The 17,484-nt window shown below is 36.1% G+C and overlaps 1 protein-coding gene across 1 annotated transcript in view; it reads left to right on the top strand.

Moving 5' to 3' along the window:
* Positions 1–17,484, top strand: part of LOC125364028 (calcium-binding mitochondrial carrier protein SCaMC-1-like) — a 32,567-nt gene that overhangs the window by 10,028 nt on the left and 5,055 nt on the right. The window contains exons 4-7 of the mRNA XM_048363432.1: positions 2,042–2,153; positions 4,306–4,464; positions 6,635–6,787; positions 15,115–15,222. Of these exons, the coding sequence (XP_048219389.1) occupies positions 2,042–2,153; positions 4,306–4,464; positions 6,635–6,787; positions 15,115–15,222 (532 nt within the window). The remainder of the gene's footprint in view (positions 1–2,041; positions 2,154–4,305; positions 4,465–6,634; positions 6,788–15,114; positions 15,223–17,484) is intronic.

Here is a 17,484-nt window from a genome sequence, read left to right on the forward strand (position 1 = left end):
TATGTACATATAATTAGTATTATTTGTGGTATTTGAATTTGTTTTTATCAATATACTTCTGTTTTCTCTTCATTCCACATTTTATATTCTCTTTCTTTTTTGCTTTGTCATAATCTTTTTTCTCGTTTTTACTACTAGTTCATTTTTTACTGGTTGGAAATATATATTTTGTTTCCTGTATGCAGTTAGTCTTAAGACTTTACCATAAAAGTTTAAAGACCAAAGTTAAGCAAAATCTTTACATTCACTTTAAATATTAGAAAGCTTTAAGAATACTCTTAATTCCAGACATTTCCATCCTGATTTATAAACTCTTTTGTTCTTTTTCTTTTAACAAATAGATGATGTAATTGTTTCTTTATTTTTTTCTTATTTATTGTCAAAGTGATGTATGTAATTGTTTCTTTATGTAGAATGTTTGTTTAGATGTATTTATATTTGGCATTTTATTTAATCATTATCTAGCATGTCAGGCTATTTTTTAAACAGATATTTCCCATTGTTTTTGAATTATATTCCTCAGAAATTCCTTTAGTGGACATATAACAATACTTTAACTCATAGTTTTTGAGTTCCTGAATGCATGTTTATTTCGCTTTTGTTTTGGAAATACAGTCTGCTAGATATACATTTCTAATATAACAATTACCTTTCTTCAGAGCTTTGATACACTATTTAGTATTTTCCGATTTCTACTGTTAGGTGAAATTGCAGGTCACTGTGATTATTGATGTTTGGTATGGGGGTTTGTCTTCTGTTTCTACCTCTTATGATTTTTTTTTGTGTGCTTTGTAGGTTTTTTGCTTGTTTATTTGAGACAAAGTCTCTATATCCCAGACTAGCCTGAAACTTGCTGAGGTAGCCCAGCCCAGGCTGGTCTCACGCTCATGATCCTCCTGCCTCAGCCTCCTTAGTGCTGGGATTTTAGGGGTGCACTATTACACTTGGCATTCTTTAATTCTTTTAATCTAGTCTGTGAGATTGAATTTTGTTTAACTCATTCTGCTGGGGGCATGTTGTATTTTCTGAAGGGATGCATTCATATCTTACACAGTCTTAGAAAATTTTCATTCTCATCTTGTCCAATATAGTCTTCCTTTTACTTTCCCTTCCTCTATTTTCTGCTTTTGTCTTTTGGTGTGTCACTCTGGCAAAGTCTTTCAGATATTTTTGAATTTACCAGTTCCTCATCATTGTCTTTCCTTCATTGAACCCTTCTATTGAGTTTATTTTTAAAAAATTTTATTATTATTGCTGGTTCTGGGGCTTGAACTATGGGCCTGGTGCTGTGCCTGAGTTTCTTTTGTTCAAGGCTAGCACTTTACCACTTGAGCCACAGTGCCACTTACAGCTTTTTCTGAGCAGTTTATTGGAGATAAGAGTCTCACAGATTCTCGTGCCCACGCTGGCTTTGAACTGTGATTCTCAGCTTTTTAGCTACACGAATAGCTAGGATTGCAGTTGTGAGCCACTGGTGCCCAGCCTATTGAGTTTGTTTTTCAAATGATTTTTGTTACTTATATAGAAGCTTCATTTGGTTCATTTCTAAATATATTTGATAATTCAAGAAAAGATAAACAGTTGTACATTTGAGTGAATCTAACACTGTTGCCTCAAGTTTACAAGTCAAGAATTGATGGTAGTTTTTTATTCCTTGCTTGTCTTTCTGATTTTGTTTTATTTTTTAATATTGTGGTTTATATAAGTTATTCATATCTCTTGTTTAATAAAATGTTCTAAGTCCTTGAAAGCATAAATCTGTTTTTGACTGCAGCTGTAGACAAGATCTAATTATATAGTGCCATAAAAGATATTTCTTTCAATAAATAGAAATGTTGAAAGAAAATGTATTGTAACCATTTATGTCATCTTATTGTATTTTCTAAAAATTTAAAACTTCTAAAAAATAAAGTCATTAATAAAAGTATGAAAATACAGATCCTCAAGAAGCCCAACAATGAGAGGCCTTAAAGTAAATATTTAGGAAGTGTTGATTAGCTTGTATGTGGCTTGTAAGCACTGGTTTTAAATTTTATTTCAGCATCGACAGTGATGACACAATGACATTAGACTGGGATGAATGGAAATACTACTTTTTACTTCATCCTGCAACAAATATCAGTCAAATTATTCGTTTCTGGAAGCGTTCTACGGTAAGACTACTTAGTATTTCACGGTTCTTATTTTTTAGTATCATAGCTATTATTGTCATTTAATTCCTATTATACTCGCAACTCAATGACTAAATTGATGGTATTATCTCCTGATAATATGCTAATTTAGTAAGTGTTGTTAGTGTTCCATGTACAAACTTAGCAAACACAATTTCTTTGTTTGCCAAAACCAGCATGCTAAAATAGATACTTCCCTACAGGGCGCACGTAATTTGTGTTTAAGAATTGTGTTCATTATTATCATATAGCTGGATTGACTTACAAATGTGGAAATGAATTTTTTTTCACAGATATGCTGTCTTAGAGTGAGTCTTCTATAATAGGAAATGTAAAGTCAAATATTAAGAGTTCCAGATTTCAGAGTAAGAAAAGATCAGGTATATGGTCTACATGGTCATTTTTTATTTGTTGAAGTTATAAGGAATAAGTGAGATCTTACAAGCTAAAGTGTTTTCTCTCTCTCTCTCTCTCTTTTTTTTTTTTTTTTGTTTGGCCAGTCTAGGGCCTTGGACTCAGGGCCTGAGCACTGTCCCTGGCTTCTTCTTGCTCAAGGCTAGCACTCTGCCACTTGAGCCACAGCGCCACTTCTGGCCGTTTTCTGTATATGTGGTGCTGGGGAATCAAACCCAGGCCCTCAGGTATACAAGGCAAGCACTCTTGCCACTAGGCCATATCCCCAGCCCAAGCTAAAGTGTTTTAAAAAGTTTTTTTTTTTAGCTCTTAGGTGTAGGGCATGAAGTTAATAACTTGCTCATTCACTTTCTTGAGTTTTTGCCTTCTCTCCACTGACAACATAGTAGAAGAAAAAGAGCAAAAGCTTGGGAGTCAGAATGCCTTAGGCTGAAGTCCAAATGTGCCACCCACAAGTTATATAAACCCCTCTGTAATTCAGTTTCCTAAAATATATAGGGGAGATAGATAATGATACAAGTTTTTAGGACCAGATCATTCCATTACTTGATGTATTTAAAACATAAGATATGTACAATAAATACTGATTATTATGATAGGTGCTTGATTCTAATATATATCATATGTACTCTCAAATATTTATATACATTTAGGAAACATAGTATTATTTCATATGTGAAACTTGGTGTTTATATAATAGGTCATATTGTGTTAGAGGTTAGATGTTCATCTAATCTATAGCTTCTAGGTACTATATAGTATGCATATATCACATCTTAATTACCATAGTAATAAGCATCTTTTTTTTCCAACTCTCTAACTATGAAAAATACTTATCTCCTATGGACATTAAAAAGTTTAATATTTTCTGAGTCATAAGTTTATATACCTGTACATTTTTTTGCTAAAACATTTGGTTTCTTTTTAATACTTTATTTTTTGGTAGTACTGGGGTTTAAACTCAGGACTTTGTGTTTGCTCATAGACAATTGACCATAAGTCATGCCTTTGTACTTTTTTGAACTATTGTCATATTGCTTGTTAGGCTGACTACTCCCAGAAATAATATGTGAAGGCTATTGTTTATTTTTCTTTTCTTATTCTTCTTTTAAAATGTGATACTGAGGTAAAGGTTTCTATTTCTTTTTTATTTATTTCTTAGAATAATCCAATTTTCTAATGTTGGGGATGAATATGATTCTTTTGGGTATGAAGTCACATCTCATTTCTTTAATGTGTATCTCCTCAATTCTTAGTGAATTTTAAAGATCTTTTCAGAGAATTATTAGTTGGATTTTGTATATTATTTATGTGCTTTGTCTATTTTTGATGAGTATTTTTATTTTGTCTTTGTTTCACAGGAATATATATTTATTCTAAGTATTAATACCCTGTTATACTTAAGACTTGCAAATTTTTTCTTACATGTCATTTATCTACTGTTTGCTTATCTTTTCCATGGTATTCTTAGTTGAACAGAAATACTTAAGTTTTGGTAATTAATTCATAAAAATATAATAGTTTATAACTTTGCATTTGTTTAAGAACTATTTCCCTACTTCATTCTGCATTTAACTCATTTGGCTTGATGGTTTTATGGAAATACTAAAGCTTTTGGTCTTTGTATAAAGTGCTACTTGGCCTTTGTAGAGAGTTGTCATTTTCCTTCATACCTGTTATACTTTAGTTTATTGTCTCATCATTTTTTTTGCCTTTTCAGATGGTTGATATAGGAGAGAGTCTATCTATTCCAGATGAATTTACCGAGCAAGAAAAGCGGACTGGGATTTGGTGGAAGCGTTTGGTGGCAGCAGGAATAGCTAGTGCAGTGGCACGCACCTTCACGGCGCCCTTTGACCGCTTGAAAGTCATGATGCAGGTACTTTGAAAGATTTTATGTACCCTCAAGTGTTAAATGTGACTTGACTCCTTGATAATTTTTACAAGAAATGCTTTGGAATATTTCATCCTACTTCTCATTAGGCTTTGTTTTGGAAGAAAACTTTAATATGAGAAGATTTTTAAGTTTTCTTAAACTCCTATGATTTCTGTGATGGTTAATATTATCAACTCTTGCTTGAAGAACATCAGAGATGAGTCTGTGATGGTATTTACAGAGTATTAATGGAAGATAGATACAGATGGCACCATCCTATAAGCTAGGGGCCCAGGTAGAATAAAAAGAGGAAGCCCACAAGTGTCCCATTCTCTCCCCTCCCCCTGTTTACTTACCACCATAAAATGAACTGCTCTGCTCTATCACACTCCTACCCCAACCAAAATAGACTGAAACCTTTAAAACTGAGCCTAGGATATTTCTATATATTTACATTTTCCCTCTGTATGTGTTATGTCTATGATGTCTGTGTCCAATTTTAGTTTTTTGTTTTTTGGTGGGTTATGAGGCTTGAACTCAGGTGCTGGTGCTGTCCCTGAGCTCAAGGCTAGTGTTCTATTACTTTGAACCACGTTACCATTTTTAGTTTTCTGGTGGTTAATTGGAGAGAAGAGTCTCACAGGCTTTTCTGCCTGGGATGCTTCGAACTGTGATCCTCAGATCAAAGATGCCTGAGTAGCTAGAATTACAAGTGTGAGCCACCAATGCCCGACTCTAATTTCTTTTTTTAAGGATGCAGGTTATATTAGATTGGATTAGGGTCCACTCTAATGACTTCATTATTATTTGATTTCAACACTAAAGACCTTCTCTGCAAATTAAGTCCTATCTTAGAGAATTTGAGTTAAGACTCCAACATCTGAATTTTGAAGGATACAATTTAATCCATAATACTTCGATAGCTAAAGGTATTCTCTATCGAAAGTTTCTGTATTTTCATTCATTCTTTTCAGAGCATACCATAATAATTCTTTATTAGTAGCAACATGTTGTGAGATTATCTGGTAATTAAGTTATTCATGTCTTCCTGAAATTATTCTTTCCTTTGAAGTCTTAGATTAACGATAGTAATCCTCCCTTATTTGAAGTGTTCCTAAACCATCAGCATGTGCTTAAAACTTCAAATAGTACCAGACTCTGTAAATACTATATTTTACCTATAGAACATGCTTGTGATAGTTTTATCAATAAGACACAATGAGAGATTAACAGCACTAGTAATACAGTTGAGCAGTTATAACTATACTGCAAAGGACATTATGTGACTTGTACTGTTTCATATAAAAGAAGCACTTTTCAGTGTGTCTTTGATATATGTGGCATCACCATTATCATTGCACTCTGGGATTATTCTTACATAAAATTGGCGTTTCTGGAACCTAAGTACTGTGATAACACTGTGACAATAGATCTGATTACTGAAATGTCTTCTGCTGAATGTGTGGGTAGTATAGAGAGCAGGGATGTTTTGGACAAAGGTTTGATTCATGGTACTGGAGAGCAGGGTAGACATTCATGTTATGTGATTATTATTATTATTATTATTTTCCATATATGTGGTGCTGGGGAATCGAACCGAGAGCTTCATGTGTAGGAGGCAAGCGCTCTTGCCACTAGGCCATATTCCCAGCCCCGTGATTATTATTTTTTTGCAAGTCCTGGGACTTGAACTCAGGGTCTCAGCCTCTCTGTGCTCAAGGCTAGTGCTCTACCACTTGAGCCACATCGCCACTTCTGGCTTTTTTTTTTTTTAACTGTTTATGTGGTACTGAGGAGTCAAACCCAGGGCTTCATGCATGCTAGGCAAACACTCTACCTCTAAGCCACATTCCCAGCCCGTTAGGTGATTTTATTATTCTGCTCAATGCAGGTAACATGCAATTTAAATGGGTGAATTGTTTATTTGTGTAATTTTACTTTAGTATAATTGCATCTTGGAAACCATGGAGTGGAAATCCATGCATGGATGACTATTGTTATTAATGTATGTAGTTGGGGGATAAGAAAATATTAACATATCAATTTTATATGTGACTGAAGAAAAATAAATTGGTATTGAAAATCATGAATTTATATATATTATAATAATTTTATTAGTAATAAAAAATTAAATCAGCAAAATAAATTGAAAATAGTTGTTATTCATTTCTAGGTTCACAGTTTACAGACAAGGAGAATGAGACTGACTAGTGTGTTTCAGCAGCTGGTAAAAGAAGGAGGGATTATTTCTCTTTGGAGAGGAAATGGTGTGAATATTTTTAAAATAGCACCAGAGACAGCAGTCAAAATAGGGTCCTATGAGCAGGTAAAAAGCTATTGGCTATGAAATTTTAAATGAGGATTAAATTTTAGATTTAATTTAGAAATTTTAGACTTCTGTGAAAAAACACGAATGTATAAAAGAAGTAGTTGCTCATGTAAATATTATTGACTTTATTGTTATTGGATTATTTGTGCTTTCATATTGGTATTGTTTAAAAGGAAGAGGGTCCATGGATTATGTTATTACAACTGATGTGTAATATTCTTTTAATTTCATTGTCACATGTAGGACATTCTTATAAAACATTTGAATACTTTATAGAAGTTTCAATTCAGTTGTTACTGAATCAAGGATTAATGACTTAATTAAGTGAAGTAATGATCACATGAGAAATGTTCATTGAATTTTAAAATATGTTAATTGGCTTAGTATTTTACTTTTGCTTAAATAATTTATCTTTATATTAGATAGGCCTACTTAAAAATGTTGTTTGTGCCATATAAGAGTCTAAGACTGGTTTGTCTCCTTCTCGATATTTCTTCTTTACTGTATGTAAGTCTTGCGGTAATTCTTTTAAAACAATGTTTAGCATATGGTCTTCAGCTGCTTCTTTTATAGAACCTGTTCATGTGGTCACAGAACCTAAAAATTTTAAGGAAATATAAAATATTTATGGTATTCTTTCTCAATTCAAATGGTTGAAAAGCAAGTAGATAATAAAACACTGGGCTATTGTAGTGTACGTCCTTAAAACACATTTCTTACTAAAAATAGATTTGCTTGCTCATTCAACAAGTATTGCTTTCATCAGCAAATATTTCTTGAGTACCTGATGTGTTCACCTGGAAAAGTAATGGACGTATTACAGCAAATAAGACAGAAACAATCAGAAAGAAAGTCTACCTGCCTTTATGGAATTTATATTAAAGTATATGTTAAATACAATGCATGGCAGGTCAGGTGGTAACGGTGGCTGTGGGGACATAGACAGCGGAGGTCGTCCGTCGTTAAGATGAGTCAGATTGAGGGAGGGAAAGTGGATGGTAAGTGGATGGAGAATGGGACCAAGAGAGTGTTTGTTTCTAGACGAGCCATGTGTGTACACCCAGGGGGTTGATAAGGCAGAGGAGGGGCCATTGATAAGAAAGAACGAGAATGGCATTATCAATGGCTTCTCCTCCAGTGGGTAAGTGGTGATGTTGGGGAGAGATGGGAAGTCGTGCTCAGGCAAAGGTTTAGTCTGACAGGAATGGGGAATAATTTCTTTTCTTAAAAAATTTGCAGTTTTTCTTTGTGACCTAAAACAAGATCTGTTTTGGTGAATGTTCCATGTACTACTGAGAAGTACAGCTGTAGGCTGGCTTTGAACCATATTTCTTAGCCCCCAGTCCTCCTGAGTGGCTAGGTTTGCAGGGCTGAACCACTAGTGCCCAGTGAAAATGGTAGGGTTTACTTCTTTTTTTCTGTCTTTTAAAAAATTATTACTATAAAGGTGATGTCAAGTGTTACTGCTAGTAAAAATCTTCTTCCATTCTGTGTGCTTTCTATTAACTTGCTGGCTATGCCCTTTTGCCATGCAGAAACTCTTTAGTTCGATGCAGTCCCATTTATCCAGTCTTTCTTTGATTTATTGTGATTCTGGATCTTTATTTAGGAAGTTTCAACCTGTGCTTAGGAGCCCTAGTGTTTCTCCTATCCCTTCCTGTAATATTTTCATCGTATCTGCCCTTACATTGAGGTTTTTGATCCATTTAGAATTAATTCTGGTACAGGATGATATGTAAGGATCTAGCTCCAGTTGTCTACATGTATGTACATATCAGTTCTTCCTGCATCATTTGTTGAAGAGGCCTTCTTCCATTCTGTGTTTTTGGCTCCCGTATCAAATATTGGGCATAGGTCTTTGGGTTTACTTCTTTGTCTTCTATTCTGTTCCATTGATCCTCATGCCTGTCCTGTGCCAACACCAAGCTGTTTTTATTACTACAGATTTGTAACGGAGATTGAAGCTTGATACTGATATTCCTCTAACACTGTTCTTCCTGCTAAGGATTGTTTTGCTATTTTGGGTCTTTCATTATGCCATATGAAATTTTAGATTGCTTTCTTAATATCATTGAAGAGTGTTACTGGAATTTTGTTGGGTATTGCATTGAATTTGTAAATTGCTTTGGGCAGTAGTGCCATTTCATGATGTTAATCCACCCAATCCAGAAGCATGGAAAGTTTTACTATTTACTTAAATCTGCTTCAATTTCTTTTTTCAATTTCTTTAAGTTTTCATAATAGAGGTCCTTCATATCTTTGGTTAATTCCTAGGGTTTTTTTTTGAGACTATTACAAATGGAGTTGCTTTCCTGATTTCAATCTCACTCTTCTAATTGTTGGCAAACAGAGAAGCAACTGATTTTTGTGGGTTAATTTTATACCCTGCTACTTTGCTAATGTTTTGGATCAGCTCAAGTAACTTAGGGAGGAATTTATAGGGCTCTTTAAATACAGGATTGTGCCACCTGCAAAGAGATGTTTTTACTTCTTTTTTCCTTATTTGGATCCCCTTTATGTTTTCCTCTTGCCTTGTTGCTTTTGCTAGCAATTCCAGTACTATATTGAAAAGGAATGGAGAGAGTGAACATCCTCATCTCGTTTCTGATTTTTAGAAGTCTGATTTGTCCATTTCTTCAAAGAAGCAACTCATTGTTTTTGTTGATTCTATGGATTTTCTAGTCTCTAATCCATTTATTTCTGATTTAGATTTTAGTATTTGTTTCTGTCTACTAGTTTGGGGTTTGGCTTGTTCCTATTTTTCAAGGAGCTTGTGATGCATCATTAAAGTGCTGGTTTGAGATTTCTCCAAATTGTTGATGTAGGCAATCAGAACTATACATTTTCCTCTGAGTACTTCCTTTGCTGTGTCCCAGTACAGCTGGTATTTTGTGTGTTAATTTTTGTTAAATTCCATAAATGTTTGGATTGCTGTTCTAATCTCTTCAGTGACCCACTGGTCATTCAGCAATGTGTTGTTTGGTCTCCATGAGTTAGAGAATTTTCTTTGATGGATTTTGGTGTTGAGCTTTGATTTTATTTCATTGTGGTCTGACAGGAATGGGGAATAATTTCTTTGTTTTAAAAAATTTTGCAGTTTTTCTTTGTGACCTAAAACAAGATCTATTTTGGTGAACGTTCCATGTACTTCTGAGAAGAATGTGTATTCTGATGCTGCTGGGTGAAATATTCTGCATTGATGTCTGTTAAGTCTAGTTGGCCAATGCAGTTATGTAGGTTTGAGGTTTCTTTGCTCAATTTTTGCCTGGGTGATCTATCCAGAGGTGACATCATGTGTTGAAGTTACCAACAGTCAATGTGTTTGCATCTATGTGTGTTTTTAGGTTAAGCAGTATTTATTGATGAAGTTGGGTGCCCCAGCAAAGGTACAGAGATATTTAGTATGTAATGTCTTTCTTTGTCTCTTCTCTCTAATTTTAGTTTGAAGTCTATTTTATCTGGTATTAGTATTGCTACTCTGACCTGTTTATAGGGGCCATTTGATTGAAAGTCTTTATTTCCACTCTCAGTGCAGCCTGGAAATACTCTAGGTGGTTAGGACCTGTTTGATTTTTTTCTCAGTGAGATTTTATAGACATCTGGTTTTGCAGTCTGAAGTGCTCTGCTGACTGCGAGATGGGCTGGGATTTGGCTGCAATGCTGACCGTGTGCTTGCTCGTTGCTGCTCACCCGGATGGCGAGGCAGAGGGGAGTAGTATAAGGGTATCAGATTCCTTTGCCCTTCTAAAAAATGGTGCCATTTCTCTGGCATGTGCTTCGGCTAGGTGTTCTGGAGGCCTCTTTGCAACGTTCAAAAATGGTGCATTTCTTGGGTGGCAAAGGGCTCCTGGCCAGATGCTGTTCTCCCAGGGGGAGATAGATGTCCTTAGTGGGACGCTCACAGTTCCCAGGGCTGATTCAGATTGTACCATGGTGGGTGCATTGGCTCTGTCTGACAATGGCTGGTTTGACTGTGTATTCCCATTCTTGCCTTTCCCATTGTGGGCTCTTTAAATTCCTTGCCAAGGCAAGTGCTAAGCCGGCAGCTCTGCTATTGTGGCCAGTGCCACCTCATTGGTTTCTGTCTGCTTATGCATGCAGTACATAATCTTTTTTAGTGTATATTTCTGAGTAATTATAGCTTATTCAGTGTGTCTCTCTAGGTATGGATTGCCTGCTGGGACCCTAAATCTCTGCTTGGTTGGAAAGAGCTTAGGTTGTTACCTGTTCTTACTCTGCCATCTGTGAGTGGCTTCCAGATTTACTTGTTTTAAAAGCCTAATGTTTGGGGCTGGGGATATGGCCTAGTGGCAAGAGTGCTTGCCTCGTATACATGAGGCCCTGGGTTCGATTCCCCAGCACCACATATACACAAAATGGCCAGAAGGGGCGCTGTGGCTCAAGTGGCAGAGTGCTAGCCTTGAGCAAGAAGAAGCCAGGGCCAGTGCTCAGGCCCTGAGTCCAAGCCCCAGGACTGGCCAAAAAAAAAAAAAAAAAAGCCTAATGTTTCACATATCATATAATTGTATTATGTTTATGCACGTATTATATTTTCTTTAGCCATGTCATCATAGGCTGTCTTCATATCTTGGCTATAATAATGATGATGAAATAATGATAAAACAGAGTGGAGGTATCTTTTTGTGATGCAGAGTTTTAGCTTCTTTGGCCATCTATCCAGAAGTGGTACTGCTGGATAATACAGGGTTTCTGGATCATGGCACGTGTCCTTTTGTATATGCTAAAGTATATGCATTCTCATTAACAGTAGACAAAGGTTTTGACTTTCTGGTATTGCCTGTTTTTACAGTTATAAGAGGGTATCTGTGATTTTAGCTTGCAGTTCCCTGATTAGTGATGCCATCTTATCACATAACTATTGTCCATTTGTATGTCTTCTTTGAGGAAATGTCAACTCAGGCCCTTTCCCATTTTAAGTGAATTTTCTGAGTTCTTTATAAATGTCACATATGTGGTTTGCAAATCTCTCATCTCTCTTTCCAACCCTCTATTAATTATACCTTTTGCTGTGCAGAATCTTTATAGTATGATTACGTCTTACTTATTTTTCATTTTTCTTTTTGCTCTCTGTTCTCATTGCAAATTTAGCTAGAAGCTGCCAATCCATCCTACAGCATAAATGAATTGCTTCTTTGAAATTTCCTCTGCCATGTAAACTAGTTCATCAACTTTAAGTATGGCTTCTGTAGAACCGTGACCAAAGTATATCTAAATTCTTTTCCACGTTGGAGCCTTTAACCTCCTTTTCTGTTTGAAAATGCATCAGTATAATCTTTATTGTCCCATTTTTGTTGATATAGCCCTTGTAACAGTCCAGTTACTATTTTTGGTTGCCCAGTAACCAAACAATATTTTCATCCATGTGTAAACATAGTGCAGAAAGAGATAAAAGATGAAATACCTTCCTGTGTGTAATTTGCATGACTCTTATGAAATAATACACTTGTTAATAGGTTTGAGTAATTTTATATTGCTGGTGACTTACTCGGCAAGCAAAAGGAGGCTCAAGATGCAGCTATTTTTATAACCATTTATGAATTTTATTTACTTAAAAAGTTTATTATCAAGGTGATGTTCAGAGGGGTTACAGTTACATACATGGTAGTGAGTATATTTCTTGTCAAACTTGTTACTTCTTTCCTATTTTTTCTCCTTCCTTCCCTCCACCTCAATCCCCTCCCACTTGAGTTGTAAAGTTGGTTTACAACATATCGTCTTGTAAGTATTGCTGTTGAATTGGTTCTCCTTTAACCCTTTGTCACACCATTTTGATGTTCCCCTTCCCTAATTCAGACAGACTTATCAAAATCAAATACAGTGACAACAGGGCCTAAACCATGGGGAAGATAAAACAAGAGAATAAAGAAATAATTTCACATAGTACATTAAAAACAACAACAACAATGAAAAACCTCTTGTTTCCATATCTTGGAGTTCATTTCACTTAGCATCATCTTATATGATCATATGTATGTACATAGCTATTGAGCTATTGTGATCATCCAGTAAGACTATCCTAGACATATACTAACTATTATCATTGAGGGAAACCATAGAGTATGTTTCTTTGGGTCTGTCTCATTTCACGTAATTATGATTTTTTCCATGTCTTTCCATTTCCTTATGAATGGGGCAATGTCATTTTTTCTGGTGGAAGCATAGAATTCTTTTGAGTATATGTACTCTGATATCTTGATCATTCATCTATCGAGGGGCATCTGGGTTGGTTCCATATTTTAGCTATAGTAAATAATGCTGCAGTGAACATGGTTGTGCCTGGTAGCTTTAGTATGGCCTTGTTTGTATCCTTTGGGTCAATGCCCAGAAGTGGGGTTGCTGGGCCATAGGGGAGCTCAGTGATTAGCCTTCTGAGGAATCTCCATACTGCTTTCCAGAGTGGTTGAACAAGTTTACATTCCCACCAACAGTGTAGTAGCTTCCCTTTTGGCCATGTCCCTGCTGGCATCTGTTGTTATGAGTTTTCTTGATTATGGTCTTCTTACTGGGGTGAGGTGGAATCTTGACGTTGTTTTGATTTGCATTTCTTTTCTGGCCAGTGATGTTGAGCACTTCTTCATGTGCCTCTTGGCAAGTCTGATTTCTTCTTCAGAGAAGTCTCTTTGTATTTTTTTTTTTTTGCCAGTCCTGGGGCTTGAACTCAGGGCCTGAGCACTGTCCCTGGCTTCTTCATGCTCAAGGCTAGCACTCTGCCACTTGAGCCACAGCGCCACCTCTGGCCGTTTTCTATATATGTGGTGCTAAGGAATCGAACCCAGGGCTTCATGTATACGAGGCGAGCACTTTATCACTAGTCCATATTCCCAGCCCCCAGAGAAGACTCTCTTTAAGTCTTTAGCCCATTTACTAATGGGGCATTTGGTTCTTTGAGGATTTGTTTCGGGAAAACTTAATCTTTTGCGTTCTAATATATATTAGATATGAGGCCCTTGTCTGTGGCATGACTAGTGAAGATCTTTCTCCTGGTATGTGGGCTTTCTGTTTATCTTGCAAGCTATGTCCTTTGCTATGCAGAAGCTTTGCAATTTGTTGTAATCCCATTTGTGCAACCTTTCTTTGGTTTGTTATGTTTTTGGGTCTGTGAAGAAGGTTTTGACTTATGCCAAGGAGCCCTAGTGTTTCTCCTATTCCTTCCTGCCATGTTTTCAGGGTATCAGATTTTATGTCTGTGATCCATTTGGAATTGATTCTGGTACAGGGTGATATATAAAGATCTACCTTTAGTTTTTGTTTTTGTTTTTGTTTTTTTTTACAGGTGTTTAATCACTTTTGCCAGCACCATTTATTGAAGAGGCTTTCTTCCATCTTTTTTTTTTTTTTTTTTCTTATCAAAGATTAGGTGGCCGTAGGTCTGTGGGTTCATTTCTGGGTCTTCAGTTCTATTCCATTGGTCTCAGACCTGTTCTTGTGCCAATACTAAGCTGTTTTTATTACTATAGCTTTGTAATAGAGTTTGAAGTTTGGTATTGTTATATCTTCAGCACTGTTCTTCCTGCTAAGGATTGTTTTTGCTATTTGGGGTCTTTTATTGTTCCATGTGAATTTCTGGATTGTTTCCTCTATTTCATTAAAGAATGGTGTTGGTATATTGATGGGTATTGCATTGAATTTGTAGATAGACTTTGGCAGTATTGCCATTTTCATGATGTTAATCCTCCTAATCCAGGAGCATGAGAAGTTTTTCCGACTGCCTTAGTTCTGCTTTAATTTCTTTTTTCAGGTCTTTAACCTTTTTATCATAAAGGTCTTTCACTTCTTTAGTTAAGGTTATTCCTAGGATTTTTTTTTAAAGGCTATTGATAAAGGAGTTGCTTTCCTAATTTCAGCCTTGCTCTTCACATTGTTGGCATTCAGAAAAACCATTGAATTTTGAGGATTAATTTTATATCCTGCTACTTGAGATGCACATTTTATTTAGAATTTGAAGTCAAACATGCTTATAGGTTGTCTTGTTAATTGGGCATCTGGTTATGTTTTATTTATTTTTTATTTTTGCCAGTCCTGCGGCTTGAACACAGGGCCTGGTCCCTGGCTTCTTTTTGCTCCAGGCTAGCACTCTACCACTTGAGTCACAGCACTGTTTCCAGCCTTTTCTGTTTATGTTGTGCTGAGGAATCGAACCCAGGGCTTCATGCATGCAAGGCAAGCATTCTACCGCTAAGCCATAGTCCCAGCTGTTGGGTTATGTTTTAATATAATTACATACTATTACTGTTTTAATTTTAGAGTAGTGTATATATTACATGTCACTAATAGTATACATTTTAATATTTTTGTTTTTGCAGTATAAGAAATGGCTTAGTTTTGATGATGCTCATGTAGGAATTCTGGAAAGATTTATAGCTGGCTCATTGGCTGGTGCAACTGCTCAGACCTGTATTTACCCCATGGAGGTATGTATCATTATATAATTTTAACTATACATTTTTTTGGTTTGTTTGTGAGGCTTGAACTCTGGGCCTGAGTGGTGTCTTTGAGCTCTTTTTTTTCTACACTTGAATTAAAATATTTTTTCTTTATTGTCAAAGTGATGTACAGAGGGGTTACAGTTTCATATGTAAGGCAGTGAGTACATTTCTTATCCAACTTGTTACCTCCTCCCTCATTTCCCCCCAGCAAAAACAACTCCAAGAGAAGGACACAGGAGGATTCTACTGTTGATGTTTTCTTTAAAGTTGTAGGTGAATTTCCTGTGGCATACCCTACGTGGTTACTGTATATGATTTTGGTACACTGGGTATTGTATATATGCCTACCTGATCTAGGGAAGGGAAAGAAAAATGAGAGTATAAGATATCACAAGAAATGTATTCACTGCCTTATTATGTAACTGTACTCCCCTTGCACGGCACCTTGGCAATAAACTTTAATTTAGAAAAATAGTAAAGCAAGGCACAATAAAACTCTGAAGAGGTTGTTTGAAAAAAGAAAGTTTATAGAAGAAAGGAGGTGCAGAATTGTGGGTAACTGTAAAGTTTTGAATAGTCCCACCAGAGCCCCTTCTCCACTAAGACCACTTATAAGTAAGGAGGTTTCCTCAACTGTCTTCAGCTCCTTCACTAGAAGGACTCAAAAGTTTCTGAAAGTTTTTGTTTTGTGTTGTTTTTGTTTTTTATTGTAAGGGTGATGAACAGAGGGGTCAAAGTTACATAAGTCAGGTAATAAGTACAATTCTTTTTGAACAGTGTCACCCCTTTCCTCGTTTTCTCTGAGTTTTTCCCTCCTGAACCCCCTCCTTTCTGAAAGCATTGATACTCATGACAGTTTATTACAAAGAAATAATACTGAGTTAGCCAAGGGAAAAGGTGCATGGGGCAGAGGCCAGGAGTGTCCAAACACTGACCTCCAATTGTCCTCTCATGTGTAAAAGAATGTGACGATATGCTGAGTATTGCCAACCAGGGAAGGCCACTCCAGCCATTGATGCCAGAGTTTTATTGGGGCCCACTCAAATGCCCCACCAATGTCAGTAACGAATCCAGCCATCCCCAGTGGTCAGACTATTACCTTTCCTTTCCAGCCCCTCCAGGGGCAAAACTGATATTCCAGAAACTAAAGCCCAACATTGTCAGAGCTTCTGATGGCCCAAGCCCCTGGCACTCCCAACTTGCACAATATTCAGAGGACCTGGAGATTTCAAACTACAGAAAGACCTCTCTTGGGTAAAGCTAATTCTTCACTCCACTCAAGGTACTACTTTGATATAGTGTGTTGGTAAAGAAAAGGGGTAGGAAGCTTAAAGCTTACTAAATAGCCTGGGTTGGCCTCAAATTTTAATCCTCTTGTGTCATCCTTCTAGGTGCTAAGAAGTAACAGTACACCCAGGCAGGTGATAATACAAATACACCCAGACGTAAATGAAATATTTTAAAATAATGTATGCATTATACATTATATATCATATATTACATACATGATAGTATTTTGTTGAGGAGCTTTGCATCTGTGTCTGTAATACTCTTTTTTTTGTTGGGTCTTTGCCTGGTTTAGGGATCGGTATAGTATTAGCTTCATAGAATGGGTTTGGGGTTTCTCCCCCTTCTTCTATTTCATGGAAGAGCTTGAGGAGTATTGGTATTATCTCCTCCTTAAAGGTTTTATAGAATTCATTGGTGAATCCATCTGGGCCTGGGCTTTTCTTTATTGGAAGGCTCTTGATTACTTCCTGTATTTCGTTGTAAGTTATTGGTTTATTTCTTCTTGACTCAGTTTGGGCAGTTTATACTTCTCTAAGAATTGATCCATTTCTGTATAGTTTTCATTCTTTAGTAAGTATAGGTCCTGGAAATAGTTCCTTATAATTGATTGAATATCCTGTATATTTGTTGTAATTTTTCCAGTGGAATACCTGATCTCATGGATGAGTCTCTTCTCTTCTTTTTTTTTTTGTAAGTCTTGCAAGGGGTCTGTCAATTTTATTTTCTTAAAGAACCAGCTTTTAGTTTTATTTATTTGTTGAATGGTTCTTTTAGATTCAACCTCATTGATTTCTGCTTTAATCTTTGTAATCTCTCTCCTCCTAGTCACATTAGATTCAATTTTTTCTTACTCCTCCAGGCGTTTTAATTGCATCATGAGGTTATTCAGCTGAACTGATTTCATTCTTTTAATGTGTGAGCCGAGGGCAATGATCTTGCCCCTCAGCACTGCCTTTG

Source organism: Perognathus longimembris, chromosome 15, assembly GCF_023159225.1.
Source record: "Perognathus longimembris pacificus isolate PPM17 chromosome 15, ASM2315922v1, whole genome shotgun sequence".
NCBI lineage: Eukaryota > Metazoa > Chordata > Mammalia > Rodentia > Heteromyidae > Perognathus > Perognathus longimembris.